Genomic DNA, 14,542 nt, shown 5'->3' on the forward strand with positions numbered 1-14,542 from the left:
AAATAGCAGCAACTTTTTTGAAAAATTTATAGCAGAGTAGATTAATTGAAAATTTGAACAAACATGTCAAATCTTATATGCTTATTATCTAGCATTGCAAGATGTTTCATAAAAAATATGATCCTCATAAAAGAAAAAGAGCTCAGGTAAGAACTATAGATCGAGAGAGTCGGGTAACCAGGCAAGAGAAAAATATTACTACATATAAACACATTATAAAAGAACTTGTAAACAAATCAGGAAAACATTTATCAGATAGAACAGCATTTACCTATTTCTTCCAGTTTTTCCCATTGAATTGTCTTACAGCTTTGGTCAACATATCATCCTGTGACAAAATTGGAAAAAATTATCGCCTGAAGTTGATATCTATTATAAAATTCAAAAAATTCTCAAGAAAAAGATGGCTCTTTGCTCAAAGTTGTTATCCCCAGAGCTGCCTTTTATTCTCTCAAACAAGGTTTAGTTAATGTGACAATATCATCTGTAAGGTGTTGTTAATAAATATTTTAACTGGATAACATATCAGATCAATTTCTTCCGAAAGTTTGCTGACAGAGCCTTAACTGAACAATTTACGTGTGCATTTGAACCATAACACACTAAACAAAGTACAATCATGTAAGTCTAGTCACCTCCTCATCTGTCCAGCCTCCCTTTGTTGATCTTCTGACTGGACCACTTGTTCTCCTGAAACAAGAACAACTACCATTACTGTGGATGTCATAAAGAACTTTGCACACATCAGTGTCCTGAGAAGCAATGAAAAGCTAGACATGCATAGCTGGAACGTCCGTATTATTTTGTCAAGAAAAAAATAAACATAACTTATATAAGCTGATGCAGCTATTATCTGCCAAAGTGACCGACTAAAGTAATCAATTCCTGTTTGGTTCAACAAGCAAAGGCATGATTCGTGAAAGGTAGTACAGTAACAGCAATATTAGTCGTTAGGAAATACAATAGTAACAAAAGAGCAACAGGGCTCCAGGTACCAAAGAACCTACCATAGATTTCACATTCAAAGAACGATCAATAGCTATTATTTTCTGTTAACACTATCAATGAAAAAAGAAAAAAAAAGAAAATTATTTTCTGCTTGATAATTTTCCTCCTTGCGGCGGACGAAAACTAAAATTAGTGAATCAGAATTTAATAAAAATTAAAACTCAAAATCTTTTCATTGATTGGATTCCTTTAACATAAATATATAATAACAAAAATAAATAATCCAACTAAGAGAGAGCGTTAAAACTCTCAGATATCTCCTAAATTTTTCATCCGTAAAGATGCAGACTATTTTATTGCGAACTAAAACAGAGGAAAAATATTGAATATACAGTCACAACAAATCAACTTATGAGCCAAAAAACTTGTTTTCAAAACGAATTCAAGCAATCTGAAATTCTAAACATATAATTGCAGGAAAGACTACGAGTAAGAGTAGAAAAGAGATTACCCAGAAACAGTCATAAGTTTCAATTTAGACCCGATATCCAAAGCCGGAGGGCACAAATCCAGGGTAGCTTCATGAACCTGCTTGCCCTTTTCATTCTCCCGCTTCACTTCCGTCATCGGTACCACCTTCTCCCAATTGCAGCAGCACGTAAAGAAGAACAAAAACCGTTCAAGAACCAGTAAAAAAGATCGAAGAAAACCAATAAACAATCCTAGGGTTCCTCAAAAGCTTTGGAGAAGACGCTCGGATCGACACCACAACGCCGCGGAAAGAACGAGAGTGGAAAGGCCTCCAAACGGTAACAAATACTGAATACGGTTTCGGTTTTATAATTTCGATTTTCATGATATTTGCAACGGTTCAAGAAAGGAAAGGTTTGCAAGATCGCGTTCCTAAAAGGAAGCAACTTGAATTATAGTCAGGTTAAAACTTTGTCTGATTAGGAAACATCCCAGCTCAAGTTGGCTCCCAAGGTGGAGGCTTTGTTTGGTAACAAATAACCATTATTTCACATCAAAAAACAACTAACCATTATTTATGGTAGTATTAATTATAGTAATTATAATCAAGGTAAATTATAGAAACAGTTTTTACTTTGACCAATTTGCACCTCTTTGGCTTGAAATTTTTTAGACCGGTCCCTTGACGTTACCATACAGGCACAATGATTCGACTATTCTACACAGGATGATGTCACATTGCCAATCACGTAATATTTAATTTCTTTTAGGACTACCCACATCACAATTAACAATTATATAAATTCTCAATGCACTGTACATGATTAGCAATGCCTATATCATCGTAAAAATGGAAAAAAATCCAATCGTCCTTCATGTTGAAGGAAATACTCCCCATGCTGATCATGTCGAGTCAGGCACCGAACTAGAACATTCAAAATACATCCAACACTACACATAGGTTTATCCATTCTGAGCATATTGTGGTGTTTAAAGTTATTAAATTTCTCTTTAGCATTTCACCAAAATCTTGTCGTCCACATTGTTGGAGCCATAGACAAGAAGACGTAAATGTTGGTGGGAGAACAGCTCGAGCATATGATAGGCGGCTACACATTCTTATAGTTTAACTCCATAGGACATGCAAGACCTGCTCTTTATTTGCGTCGTTTCAAACTTAAGCAGTGGTAGAAGCAAATAATCTAATACATTTATTCAAAAAATAGTCCACAAGAAATAATAATAATAATGTTATGTACAAATCAAATTTATTCAAAAAAAAAGCTAACCAAATGTCTTCTAAAATCCTAAACTCCTTAAAGCTTGGCACCACGTCCCGCCCATTTTGTTGCATTTGTAAAAAAATTTGAAAGATGTATTGAGCTTATAACTCAATAAGTTTTCAAAATCTTTAGTAAGATCAAGCATAAAATAAAATTTTCTAAATATAAATACTTTAACAATATTAAGATGCATTCACCAACATAATTTTTTTTCAAAATATGTAATGTATAATAGTAAATCGTAAACTCTCTCTTCGTCTTAATGACTACTACCACGATTAGCCCTGTGATAAGGTCTAAAACAGACAAGCCGCTGAATGAAGAATACGCAGTCCATCAGCATATGCTAGTGATCAGTCTCAACTAGCTAGACCCGAAAGAAAACAAGCTCTGAATCACATGGTCATGAGGGTAAAAAGACTAGTCCTGAGGACAAAAAATGTGATCCATTAGCGTATGCTAGTGTTCCGCCCCGACTAGCTAGGCTTGAAAGGACTAGTTCTACTAGCGATAAGCCCCAACTGGCTAGATTCAGAAGAAACTAATTTTGACATGCAGCAAACGATCAGTCTCGTTGGCTAGACCTGAATTGTAGTCTAATTAGAAAGTTTTTTTTAAAATATCCATAACAACTAGTTTCTTATAGACATTCTTGTTTTCAACGATACAATAGTATCAATCAGAATTCTCACATTTATTCCAAAAAGAAGAAAATTTATTTTCTTTCAAAAAATTTATGCAAAATTAAAACACAAGTAATCATTTCTTTCCAAATATTATTTAGTATTAAAATAGAGATATCATCTCATTCAACATTACATTTATAGAAATAATTCATTATTTTCATAATTGTGTCAAAACAAGGATTTATGCTTAATTCATAATTTTTATGAATTATTCTTTTATGTAAACATGCATAATATTCATAATTATTCATATTTTTCCAAAATTTTCATTTTCCAAATATTTAAATATTTTTTCAATTATTCATTCAAATGGTAATTATAAATTCTAAATAAATGTGTGGTATACATTAGAAAATCACCAGAAGTAAAGAAAACTTACAATTCAGATTTAATCAAATTCAAAGTTCATCCTGATAGACTAATCTCAGCTTCTAACACATGCCCCGATCTCTAGACCCAATATATGTTCCTATGGGAGTTGAAGGCTCTGATCAAAATAATTATATCGTCAACCTTCGAGAGAGATAAAGAGATTAAAACAAGGAAAGTAAAACTTGGTCTGGGTTTGGATATTAGACTCAACCTCAGGGGAAGGTCTAAGCTTAATTGGACATTAGACTCAATCTGGAGAGTCAGTAAGTGGGTTTCCTTCTTCATTTTTTTCTCCCTTTTTTTTCCTTTTTGGCCAAAGCAGGGATCAGTAATCCCATTAAAATGGAAAAACGAAGAGAGGGGAGGTGGTTGGTGGTTCGGCGATGGACTGGCCTATGACAAGTGGCACGTCTTGCGGTGGCTTGCGGTGCAACCTGCGGCATGGTGGCATAGCCAATGACTAGGTGTCCGCGGTGGTTCAGGCACACACATGGATAAAATGGAGGAAGAAGGGAAGGAAAAATGCCCCTAGCTGCCTTAGGTGGCAGCACCTTAGCCAAAGAAGCAACAAGAGGGTGAGGACTCAGTGGTGAGTTGCAGTAGCGGTGGATCTCACAATGGTGCCGCTTCTGGCAAAAAGAGAGGTGATGGATGTCAGAACAAAGAAACAGAGCACTCGAAAGTTAGAGAGAGAAAGGAGGGTGTTTTGGGTGGCGATGCTCAGTTGTGGCGTCACAACGGTCATCAAAGAAGAGGGAAGAGAGAGATGAAGCTCAATGGTGTATCGTTCGAAGGGGGTGGGGGTTTTAAAAGGGATTTTGGATCAACTTGATCGAAGGACAAATAAGGTTGGCCATTCATCGGTTGCAGTGGCCTCCAACGGTCGTTAGCCATTTGTGTCGGCCTTAGAGAAATTGCACCGGCTATGCCTCCTCGGCATTTTTCCTCCCTAACAACGGCTATTCAAGCGGGGGATCGTGATCCCCTGTCCTAGTAACTCCTTTTTTTTAATTCTTTTGAATGAAAGTCGGCTGAGCCTGTCGACTTTGATCCAAAACAAGCCTAGTTGGCCTAGTTCTCACAATGGCGGTATAAAGAAATGAAGCAAAGGTAACATAGAGAGGTGGAGTGGAAGGACAATGGCTTGCAGCAACAGGCGAAGAGGGACTGCAATAGAGGGAGAAGAGGAAGGTGTTTGTACTGGCACTCTAAATATTTTTTTTTGATAAAAAATCTCCAAATGCTTTGGATGCCATTGACCTCAACATCAATAAAGATCCACACCCTTTTTTCCTTTATTGGAAAACAATGAATCACTTTCATTTTTCTAATAAATAACCATTGGATGAAAATAAGAAAGATAAAATAGAACTTGGACCATTCAACCTAAAAGGTGGAATATTCCTCCCATTCATCAAAAATGGAAAACTATAAGAGCCCATACACAAAGAAACACCGCCATCAAATGTAACTCCAAGATTCTGCCTTCTAAATTTGCTTCAAAAGGATGCAACAGTTAATAATAATGACCTAAATTTCTTAAACCATCAAACTTTACACGATCATATTCAGCTATTGTCAAGTGAAAGTGGACATGGCTTGAACAATGCTTGAATTCATGGATAAAACTTAGTGCTTAAGTTGAGCTTGCATTTATTTATTATTTGTTGATCAAGCTTGGAATAATGATAAGAAGTGTTATTCGTTGTTCATTATTATCCTTGATCAAGTTTTGTTTATTGGTATGGTAATACAACGCAAGGACAAGAAGGACGCTGAAGGATGCGGTGAGGAGCAAGGAGATCGCGAGGTGAGCTTGAAGTGGAGGTCAATTTGGAGAATGACTCGGGACTAAGATAATAATGGTTGGAATTTGTCTTAGGTTAACTTTGAATTAAATAAGTAGATGCTATCTTAATTTGCTTTCTAATGCAAATTCACCCAAAATGATAATATGCCACCCCTATATGTTTCAATATTGTAAAGAAATTATTGTCATTGCATTTTTCTATATACATTACTTTATATTTTTCGTACTTGAATTTACAAATGTGAATTCCCTAAATTTCTTATAAGTAAAAATATCATTTACTAAATTTAATTTTTGAAAGTGAGAAATATGGTGTTGTTGTGCCCTAGTATATGATGGTAACATTCACCATTTGCAAGCATCGATTCTTTCCTATATGGCAGTATGATTAAAAAAAAAGGATAAGGCTTATGGATCACATTTTATATGGATACAAGGAATATTCTGGAAAGGCGTAGATGCATAGTGCTCCTTTAGATAGCTAGCAATTTCTATAGAAAATTTACTGGATAGTGTTGGAGGCAAATTTGTTAGTAGGACACAATATTAGGGAATGGCTAACAAAAAAAAGGGACAATCCATTATAAAATCATCCATGTGTCCTCTAGGACATCAGTTGATGCAAGTTTATTGCATTCTTATATACTTGATGTTACATTATTGAGAGACATACCTTGAAAAATGTATTAGTGCATGCCTATTATCAAATCATATCATTTTTTCTTTTTTGGTAAAAGCCTATTGTAATATGGTTTAGTGAACTTGCTATTAGTCCAGCTTATGCAAACTATGCCCTTTTTAAATATTTATGCCTCATACTTGGTGAGAAGTGTCAATGCTTGGTTCAATACATGCAACTCAACCTATTCATTCTATCTCTACTTGTTGAGCCAATAGACCAAGTTGACATGCTCTTGCAAGGCATTTTGGTTCAAGACATATGTAACTTGATATTAGGTTGCCTCTTACCCTATGTTTGGTTGGGGTTATGAGAGGGAGAAATGAGAGGGTTGGAAGAATGGATGGCTCCCATCCACCATTAGGCTCAAAAGAACTGAGGAATGATGGATGACAAGAAGGAATTGCTAATCCAACTTGGCCCTTCAATTGCATCCTCCTAAATTAGGAGAATACAAGGAAGAATCAATGAAACATGTGAGGGGTGGATTTCTATGTTGATAAAATTACCCCTTACTAATGAAACTAATGAAAATATGGATGGAAGATCCAACCATCCTCTCCCTCATCCATCCTTCCTCCCCTATCCATCCTTCATCTAATTCAGCCTTCATACCAAATAGAGGGTCAGTACTCACTAGTTGATGTGCAATCTTCTATGAGGTTCTTGTGTATAGAAAATAATAGGGCATCACATTGGCTATAGAAAATATTCATAAAATAGTAACGAGTCAGGTTGGATTACCTGTTATGTTATTTTCTCTAAATTTTTCCACCATATTTCATCTCACCAGTACAGCCTCAAGTTTGAGAGTCATAATTTCATTCACCAAGCTCAGCTAAAAAAATTGTATCATTAGTAAAGTGTACACCGCAAGCATTTACTTTTTTTTTTTAAAAAAAAATAGATAATAAGGAAGTCCACCTTTAGATTGGTTGGTTCTTTCCTGGTCTATATAAGCTCAAAGCTGGACCAGTCTATAAACTTATAGAGTTGAATCAGCCCACATATAGAAGTAAATTTAGTATAATGAGAGAAGATGAATTGGTCAACGCTTAATTGCATTTCTTTTATTCCACATTTTTCTCCAAGATTTCTCTCCAGCCTCCGACTTCTTCTCTCTTTGTATCACAACCACCTTCCATTTTCTTTCTATGCCATTTTCAAAAATTAAGGTTATAACAAATACATCCTCTCCCACCATATATAATATAAAGAGCCATTCATGTTGAAGACTACAGGTAGGATGAAAAATTATACCATACACTACGAGCACCATGCCAATCACACATCAAGATTTATGTGGACCTCATTTATCATGCACTTATATCAGACTGCCACCCCATGCACCTCGTTTCGATTTGCTCCTGCAGTGCATCATAGACATGGTGCATGTGGTGTAGGGTATAATTTTTGAGGTAGGATGGGTATGTCCTTTTTTGCCCTAATATAAAGATATTTGATGCTAAATTGATGAATGGTAGGATGGGTATTCATCCTTATATTTCGATGAACAAATTTCTTTGTGCCCTTGTTCTTAAAACCCATGACCTAAGGTGAAGGAAATGTGAAGAAGGATGATGCATGGCCTGAGATCATGTAGATCGTGGTAGGTCTTCTTGATATTAGGATATAGTTTAGAAGACACCACATAAAATCTGGTTGAAAATACTGTTTAGTCTTAAAATGCAATAAGATTTCAGAATAGATGATGAAGGTATTCAGATTTGTAAAATTTAATTTATTTTTGTTAATGCGGTGGATCTAGTCCTTGATGTCATTAGACCATTGGTTGGCCGCCCTTTAGAATGCATAGATTAATTCTATAGTAGTGGTCAGATTAAGGAACCATAAACTCCCAAATAGGGATCTCATCAATGATTAGAAAGGAGCTCCAAAATTGGAGTATATTTTTTTAATATCACCAAAATTAAATAGAATCCAATGGTTCAAAAATTCACAGCACTAACCTAGACTCAACCATGTCTGCTAGATTCTTACATAGTTTTGTGATTGCTGTCATATTGAAGGGCTGTGATATTCTCATTAGGAGACTGATAAATGAACTACCGAATCCACCTGAGAAGACAAGAAGTTTGGTATGAGATTCCCCAAAATCTAATCAATTATCCATTGAAAGTCAAAATATGATGATCCATTATCAGCTTCATATGCTGGTTCCACCTATTGATACAAGATTGCAGGCATATGGTTGATAAATTGAATTCTTATGAGGTGCTTGCGCATGTTTATGGACCAAAGAGTGCAGTAGATTCAGTTTGGCCTATATGGAAAATCATACAGGGACTACTTTATAGACTTCTATTATTATGCTCCCACTCATTTTTACATGTTGATTCTCATTGATGTATATATTTAAGGATAGTAAATTATATCTGGTTTATTAAAAAAAAAAGAGTGGCCAAGTTGAGTACAAGGAACTGCTATAGGATGATGTCAAACTGTCAATATTGTGTTTTCCAAGGCTATGGGTAAGACATAAGATGGCCAATCCAAAGTTTACAATCAAGAGCGCTCTCTTCTAGAAAGACATGTATGTTCCCCATTCATAGTAAGCTGATTTTATTATGTTTAAGTTAATTTGGCTCCTATCAAAGGAAGGTTTATATATCTTGATCAATGGATGGACGCCTATTCAAGACCAACCTTGGGCAAACTCAAGCTCTTCCTTAGAAAAGGATCTCTTCAAGTTCAAGCTTGAACCAAATAGGTATAAGCTCTATCTCACATTAGTCTACACAGACCTAGTGGAAGTGGAATATAGATTTGGACTCAATCCTTTGTACCCTAGGTTTGGACCGGGTCAAGAGGAGCATAGTTAAGTCAAATAGTTCAAAAACAAGAGCAGGTAAAAAAGAGCTTCAAAAGGGCCACCCAAATATAGTTAGCCTAAATTAAGTTCAACAGTCAAGCACAAATCAAAATGGCACACATTTGGAAATCAATTTCAATGGATTCGAATCTACACTATGTTAGATGACTTAGACTCAATCAGAATGAGAGAAATAAAAAGACAAATATATGGATTCTAACCAAGCCAATGAAGAGTGGAATCACACTGATGTCGAAAGGGTTTGAAGCCTAAATAGATGGATCCATGTCTACTTGATGAATGCTTTTCAAAACAAAAATTCAAAGGATCTACTTAGGACAAATTTAGTGAGATGAATCTAGTGTAAAAAAATGAAGCAGAGGCATTGGAGAAGAGATTGAGTTTGACGGATAGATGAAGGATTGAATGTGAGAGAAGTGAAGCAAGAAGGAGGAGGTGCAATGGAGCAGTCTAATTTAGGGAAGTGGAACAGATTTCATAGAAGCTAGCTGATGTGGGAATTTCTTTCACACATTTTCTTAGTCTTAATTGTTTTGTTTTAGAGTGTTTGTATGTTCTTAGCTCATTTGTCTAGAATTTAGGTGTCTTTTACATTTATTTAATTCTTAAAAATTCTTGGTATTTTGCAGGTGTTTAATTATTGAATTCGGTTGAAATTGGGCTGGTCTAGTCAACCCAGAACACTGTTCGGTTTTTGGATTCTAACTGGAGCTACAGACGTCCGTTTCATATGTTGTTTAGCTTGCTGGAAAGATAAGAGAATTTTACTGCGACCCAGACCCTGTTTCGGTTTTCAGCTTGTATATGGAATTATATAAGTCAGAATAATGCAAACCCAGATGCATTGGAAAGCTGAGAACGAGATCTAAAACTTTCATGAAGGGTCCAACTCCAAAGTATATCGTTTTGGTGCTCTAAATCAGCTGGGAGTCGAGTCTAAAAATTAGCCTAGAATTTCGGGATTTCAGCTAGCAGATAGGGAGGAAATCTGTTTTAAAATTAAAAAAAAAATGAAATTCCGAGAGAAGGAAAAGGGCCAGCAGATACGAAGGGAGGAGAAGCAGAAAAAAAGAAAAAATGCAGAGAATCTGAAATTCCGAGAGGAGGAAAAGCTAGAATTCTGAGAGGAAGAAAAAGCTGGAATTCTGGGAGAAAGAACGGAATGGAGGATTTTTGCAAATACAGAGTTCTTTTCTTTTCTCTTATATATATACATATTTTATTTTTTTTATTTGCTGAATTGTTATTAAGAATGTTGAATGCGAATTTATGTTTGAGAAATAATGGGATTGATTTATTAGTTATGATTTGCTAGTTTTCTTATCCTAGGGCTAGGACGTAATCATTGAATTTTTGATATGAATTGAGTATGGTTGTATTGAACATCTTTTGTTAATTGCAATTTGATGATTTCGGTTTCATTCTTGCAATTTACTGGCCATGAATTGCATGCTTAAGATGTTGAATGAAGTAACGAAGTTGAAGTTCAATATTAGTTGGTGAATTTATCAAACATTGGTGGTGTAGTTTAGAAATAAATGCACACCTTTGTGACCTACAATCAAGAATTTCACATATCATAATGAATTTATATCATGAAAGTAGACATAGGATTAATATAGGTATAGGTGTTATGCCTTGAAGAGGATATCACATAAAAAAAAAGGGATTCGGTCATTGTAATTAGCAGAATATTAACGATCAGATTTAAATTCATTGAAGGAATTCAATTGATGAAATCCAAGCCCTAGGAACCTTTCATATTTGATTTTTCAGGTTAAAAAATTGCAGTCAGTCACATCAATTTGGGGTCGTCTAAATAATATAGAAAATTTATAAATGGGTACTTGAATCGCCTCCTTGTGGAAACGATACTCTTTTTGCCCTATTCTACTTGTCATGACCTATGCACTTGTGGTAGAGTCTAGGGACTATCACTAGCCATTTTGGGTGAGGTCTGGGCCGTGACACCTCTCTTGTCTTATTTGTTTGGCTTCACAAACTCAATTACAAATTGGAGTAGTTGGATAAACCAAGTAAAGATATCTTATGGCCTTGAAGATAGACGTGATAACCATCATGGATGAATGCATAAAAAGATATTAAATGTCTAGCCTAGGTGCCGATAAAATTGCACCGATGCCCCATACTTTAGTAGCCAAATCCCACTGCTAATAAAAGTTTGACTCTTTTAGATTCCAATTCAAATTGGATAAATGATTTGTGAGGTTAGGACATCAAACTTGAATCTGAAAGCCCAACAACCCTGTTTTCATTTTCTTCTTTCTTCTTTTTCCTTTATTTATATCATTATTATTTCAAAATGTAATTTGTAATTTAATTTCCAAATATTGTATTAGGAGTGTATCAAGTATATGTAACTAATAACTTCTATTATATTGAAACTTTAAAGTGTGTAATCAGTATTTAATGTGAAGAAATCCTTCCCTAGAGAATTATACCTGCACCATTGTAGACCTAGAGTTGGAAAGCAATTTGGTTATAGAAGAATACTAATTCCAGTTATGTTGTCAAAAGAACCAACATTGCTCTGGCTTCCATGCCTCTTAGAATTTTGGAATGAATTATCTAGTGCGATGGAAATTGAGGAGACTAGGATTGAAGAAGTGAGAAATAGAGAGCAGATCTAGGGAATGTAGATGATCTAAGCAGATATGGCTCATTTTCTATGTAGAAAATTCAGCTTTACTAATCATCTTTTCCTCTTTGAAGAAACAATAAGAAGATGATTCTATCTGACAAAAGGCAACTCTTATGAACAATTCTGTGATCAACGCACACCATCTTCCACTCTTTCTGCCTTCTCCAGCCCAGTCGATCAGCTAATATTGGCTTTAAACATACACATAAATCAGCTTCCCTCTATTAACCTGTTTAAGCATATGCCTTTAGGATCATTACTAATGGGAATTTAGGCACCATAATTCTTCTCTTGCTAAGAAAGATATAATAAAGCCGAAGTTCCCTTGGTTCCACATATCTTTGGTTTGGATATCGTGAATAGCAAAGCCAGCCCTTCTCGATCATTTGGATATGATAGTGGAGGAGCATATGTACAGTGATTACTTCTAGGCTAGATAATCTGTAAGTATCTTCATATAACTGACTCCTAAATTCCAGTGAGTCAGGATCCACCCTTTTAACTCGTTAATTGCATTCAGAGAATTCATCAACATGAAAGCTGATCTCTTGTTCAGGGAATACCAAGTTTAGATGCTTTCTTGTTTATATGGAAAGATGGATTGGTTTCTCATGAAACTAGAAAAGAGAATTTTCAAAGGAGCAGATTTAGCATAAACATCAGATCACTTGATCCTCCAGCCGGATTGATCACCTTTTCATCTGCCTGTTTGGGGCTCCTCTCTTGTGCCACTATGCCACTGTTTATGGGCTTTCATAACATCTATGCCCTTGATTTAGGTAAAGCCGATGAATCTACCAATGGGTGATAGGAGATCGCGTATTAGTAGTTGAATCACCATCACCATGGAGTAGGAGCACCATGTAAACTTATCGACTAAAAGGATAAAGATCAAAGTAAAACATTACCTTAAAACATTAGGCAATGATGAGAGGAAATTTGTTAAGTAGTCTGCTTTAAAAAAGATGACCCATACTATAGACACATGAGATTCACAATCCTACCATGTTACTTTTCACAAAAAAAAATACTAGTCCACATTCCATTGGAATGACAATTTATTTTATCTAGAATGCAGAAACTACACCTTGATTGAGCAATGAGGTCATATGAGGACAAGCTCCTGATATCACCCTTCTCCCACTATTTTTACCATATGTATCATCCCCCATCGTCCATGGACCACAGACTCACTTTTACCAGCCAACATACCAACATTAGAGAATCTAAGAACCACACAAACAGTTGTCGGCTACCGTCACTGTTGCCTAGGACGGGCACAACAAATAAAACACATATTGCCAAGATGGAGACTTACCTATCCTTTTTTTATATTTTATTGATCTAAATCAAAAATAGGAAAAATAAAAAGTTTTCTTGCCTTGTACAGATATATCAAAATGCATGAATAAAAAACAGGTGACTATAAGAGCTAAGAGAATCAAACGATTAAAACATATTAGGTTAAACGACACCATCTACTGCTGCCTTCGGTGAAGATAATTTGGTTAGGCTATACAGCTGAGGTGGTGCAATGCTCAGCTCTAAATCATTGTTTTCTAGTGCAGGAACAACAGTAGACTGAGTAGGGTAGCGTGCGTGCAGCTGGATCGACGAACTTAATGGTACTCTGAGGAAATCTGTGGCACATGCAGTCAAGCTGGGTTGGCACAAAGGAAATGTCTGGTTGGGGAGCAAGAAATACAAGCGGGACAACCTGGTCCTTCGAGTTGCCGGAGATTTGAGCCTGTTGAAACCCATTTATCAGCAATGGTTGTATATGAATTCTATGATAGAATAGAAAGCTATTTAATGCCTAAATAAGAAGTCCAAGGATCATTATTTGGTTCCCCTACCATATGGTTGACATTGTGAATGCTTGCTGCTTCTCTTGAGTCCTCTTTGATCAAAGGCAAGGCTAGGGAGGCCTCTGTACCATCAGACACAGCTTGGGTGGTAATAAAAGCTGGGGTTCTTGCCTGTAAATAAAATAACCGATTTTCGGCCAAATTTAAGAAAGGAATCTCAGGAATAGTTCATGCAATTTGTAGGAAAGAGTTCAGGGGATTGGTGAATGTTTACTTTCACAAACATGTAAAATTTGCATGGACATGAGAGGGTACGCAGAATTTACCAAACAACAGTCTTGGAGATGATGATTACTCTCTTCTGTAACTTCACAAGGTCTTTTTGATGATAATGGTGGGGCAGAAGTTTCAGGTGCAGGAGCCTGCAAATAGAGTGATTATCACAATATAAGAAGTGAGGAAAAACACAGTAAATTAATATGAACAATTGATAGAATGATTGAAAATTTGATATTTTTTGGGGAGCCAACACTAATAATCAGAATGAATGAAACTTACTGGATCACTTATCACCACGTCAAAAAGGCTGGACCTGCACTTCTTTTTATTGGGATTACTCTGCCTAAGGAAATATTTCTGAGCATGACTAGCCACCTGAGTTGGAGTTCTAGTGGTCACAAAATTCCTTGATATTCCCCTCCAATGCCCCTTACCAAGCATTTTAAGACCAGCTAGAAATGTCCGATGTTCTTCTTCTGTCCAAGGCATGCCTAAAAAGAAAAAAGAGCAGAGTCAATGAGAGATCAATAAAATTGAAAAAAGAAATATGAAATCTCTTTTCTTGTCAGCCCACTATCCACACAAAGGATGAAAAGAGAATATGAGAATCTTGGCATGAAAACAATGGGAAAAGCAAAATGATCTCGTTGAGCAAAAATAGCTATTAATAGAACTTGACATTATGCCCAA

At 35.8% G+C, this 14,542-nt stretch overlaps 1 protein-coding gene and 1 long non-coding RNA gene across 2 annotated transcripts; both read right to left on the reverse strand.

Annotated features, from left to right (window-relative positions):
• Positions 1–274: 274 nt before the first annotated feature.
• On the reverse strand, positions 275–1,897 carry LOC120107101. Its single transcript, XR_005509047.1, has 3 exons — positions 1,460–1,897; positions 636–690; positions 275–328 (listed from the first exon to the last, which is right to left on the reverse strand). It is a non-coding gene; the product is annotated as an uncharacterized LOC120107101 (long non-coding RNA).
• Positions 1,898–13,076: 11,179 nt separating this feature from the next.
• Positions 13,077–14,462, reverse strand: LOC120107100 (transcription factor MYBS3-like). The gene is made up of 4 exons (XM_039120258.1): positions 14,132–14,462; positions 13,900–13,995; positions 13,622–13,744; positions 13,077–13,512 (listed from the first exon to the last, which is right to left on the reverse strand). The coding sequence occupies exons 1-4, from the start codon at positions 14,339–14,341 to the stop codon at positions 13,315–13,317; spliced, it is 627 nt and encodes a 208-aa protein (XP_038976186.1). The 5' UTR covers positions 14,342–14,462; the 3' UTR covers positions 13,077–13,314.
• Between the last annotated feature and the right edge of the window lie 80 nt (positions 14,463–14,542).

This window comes from Phoenix dactylifera, unplaced genomic scaffold (genome assembly GCF_009389715.1).
Source record: "Phoenix dactylifera cultivar Barhee BC4 unplaced genomic scaffold, palm_55x_up_171113_PBpolish2nd_filt_p 000763F, whole genome shotgun sequence".
Taxonomy (NCBI): domain Eukaryota; kingdom Viridiplantae; phylum Streptophyta; class Magnoliopsida; order Arecales; family Arecaceae; genus Phoenix; species Phoenix dactylifera.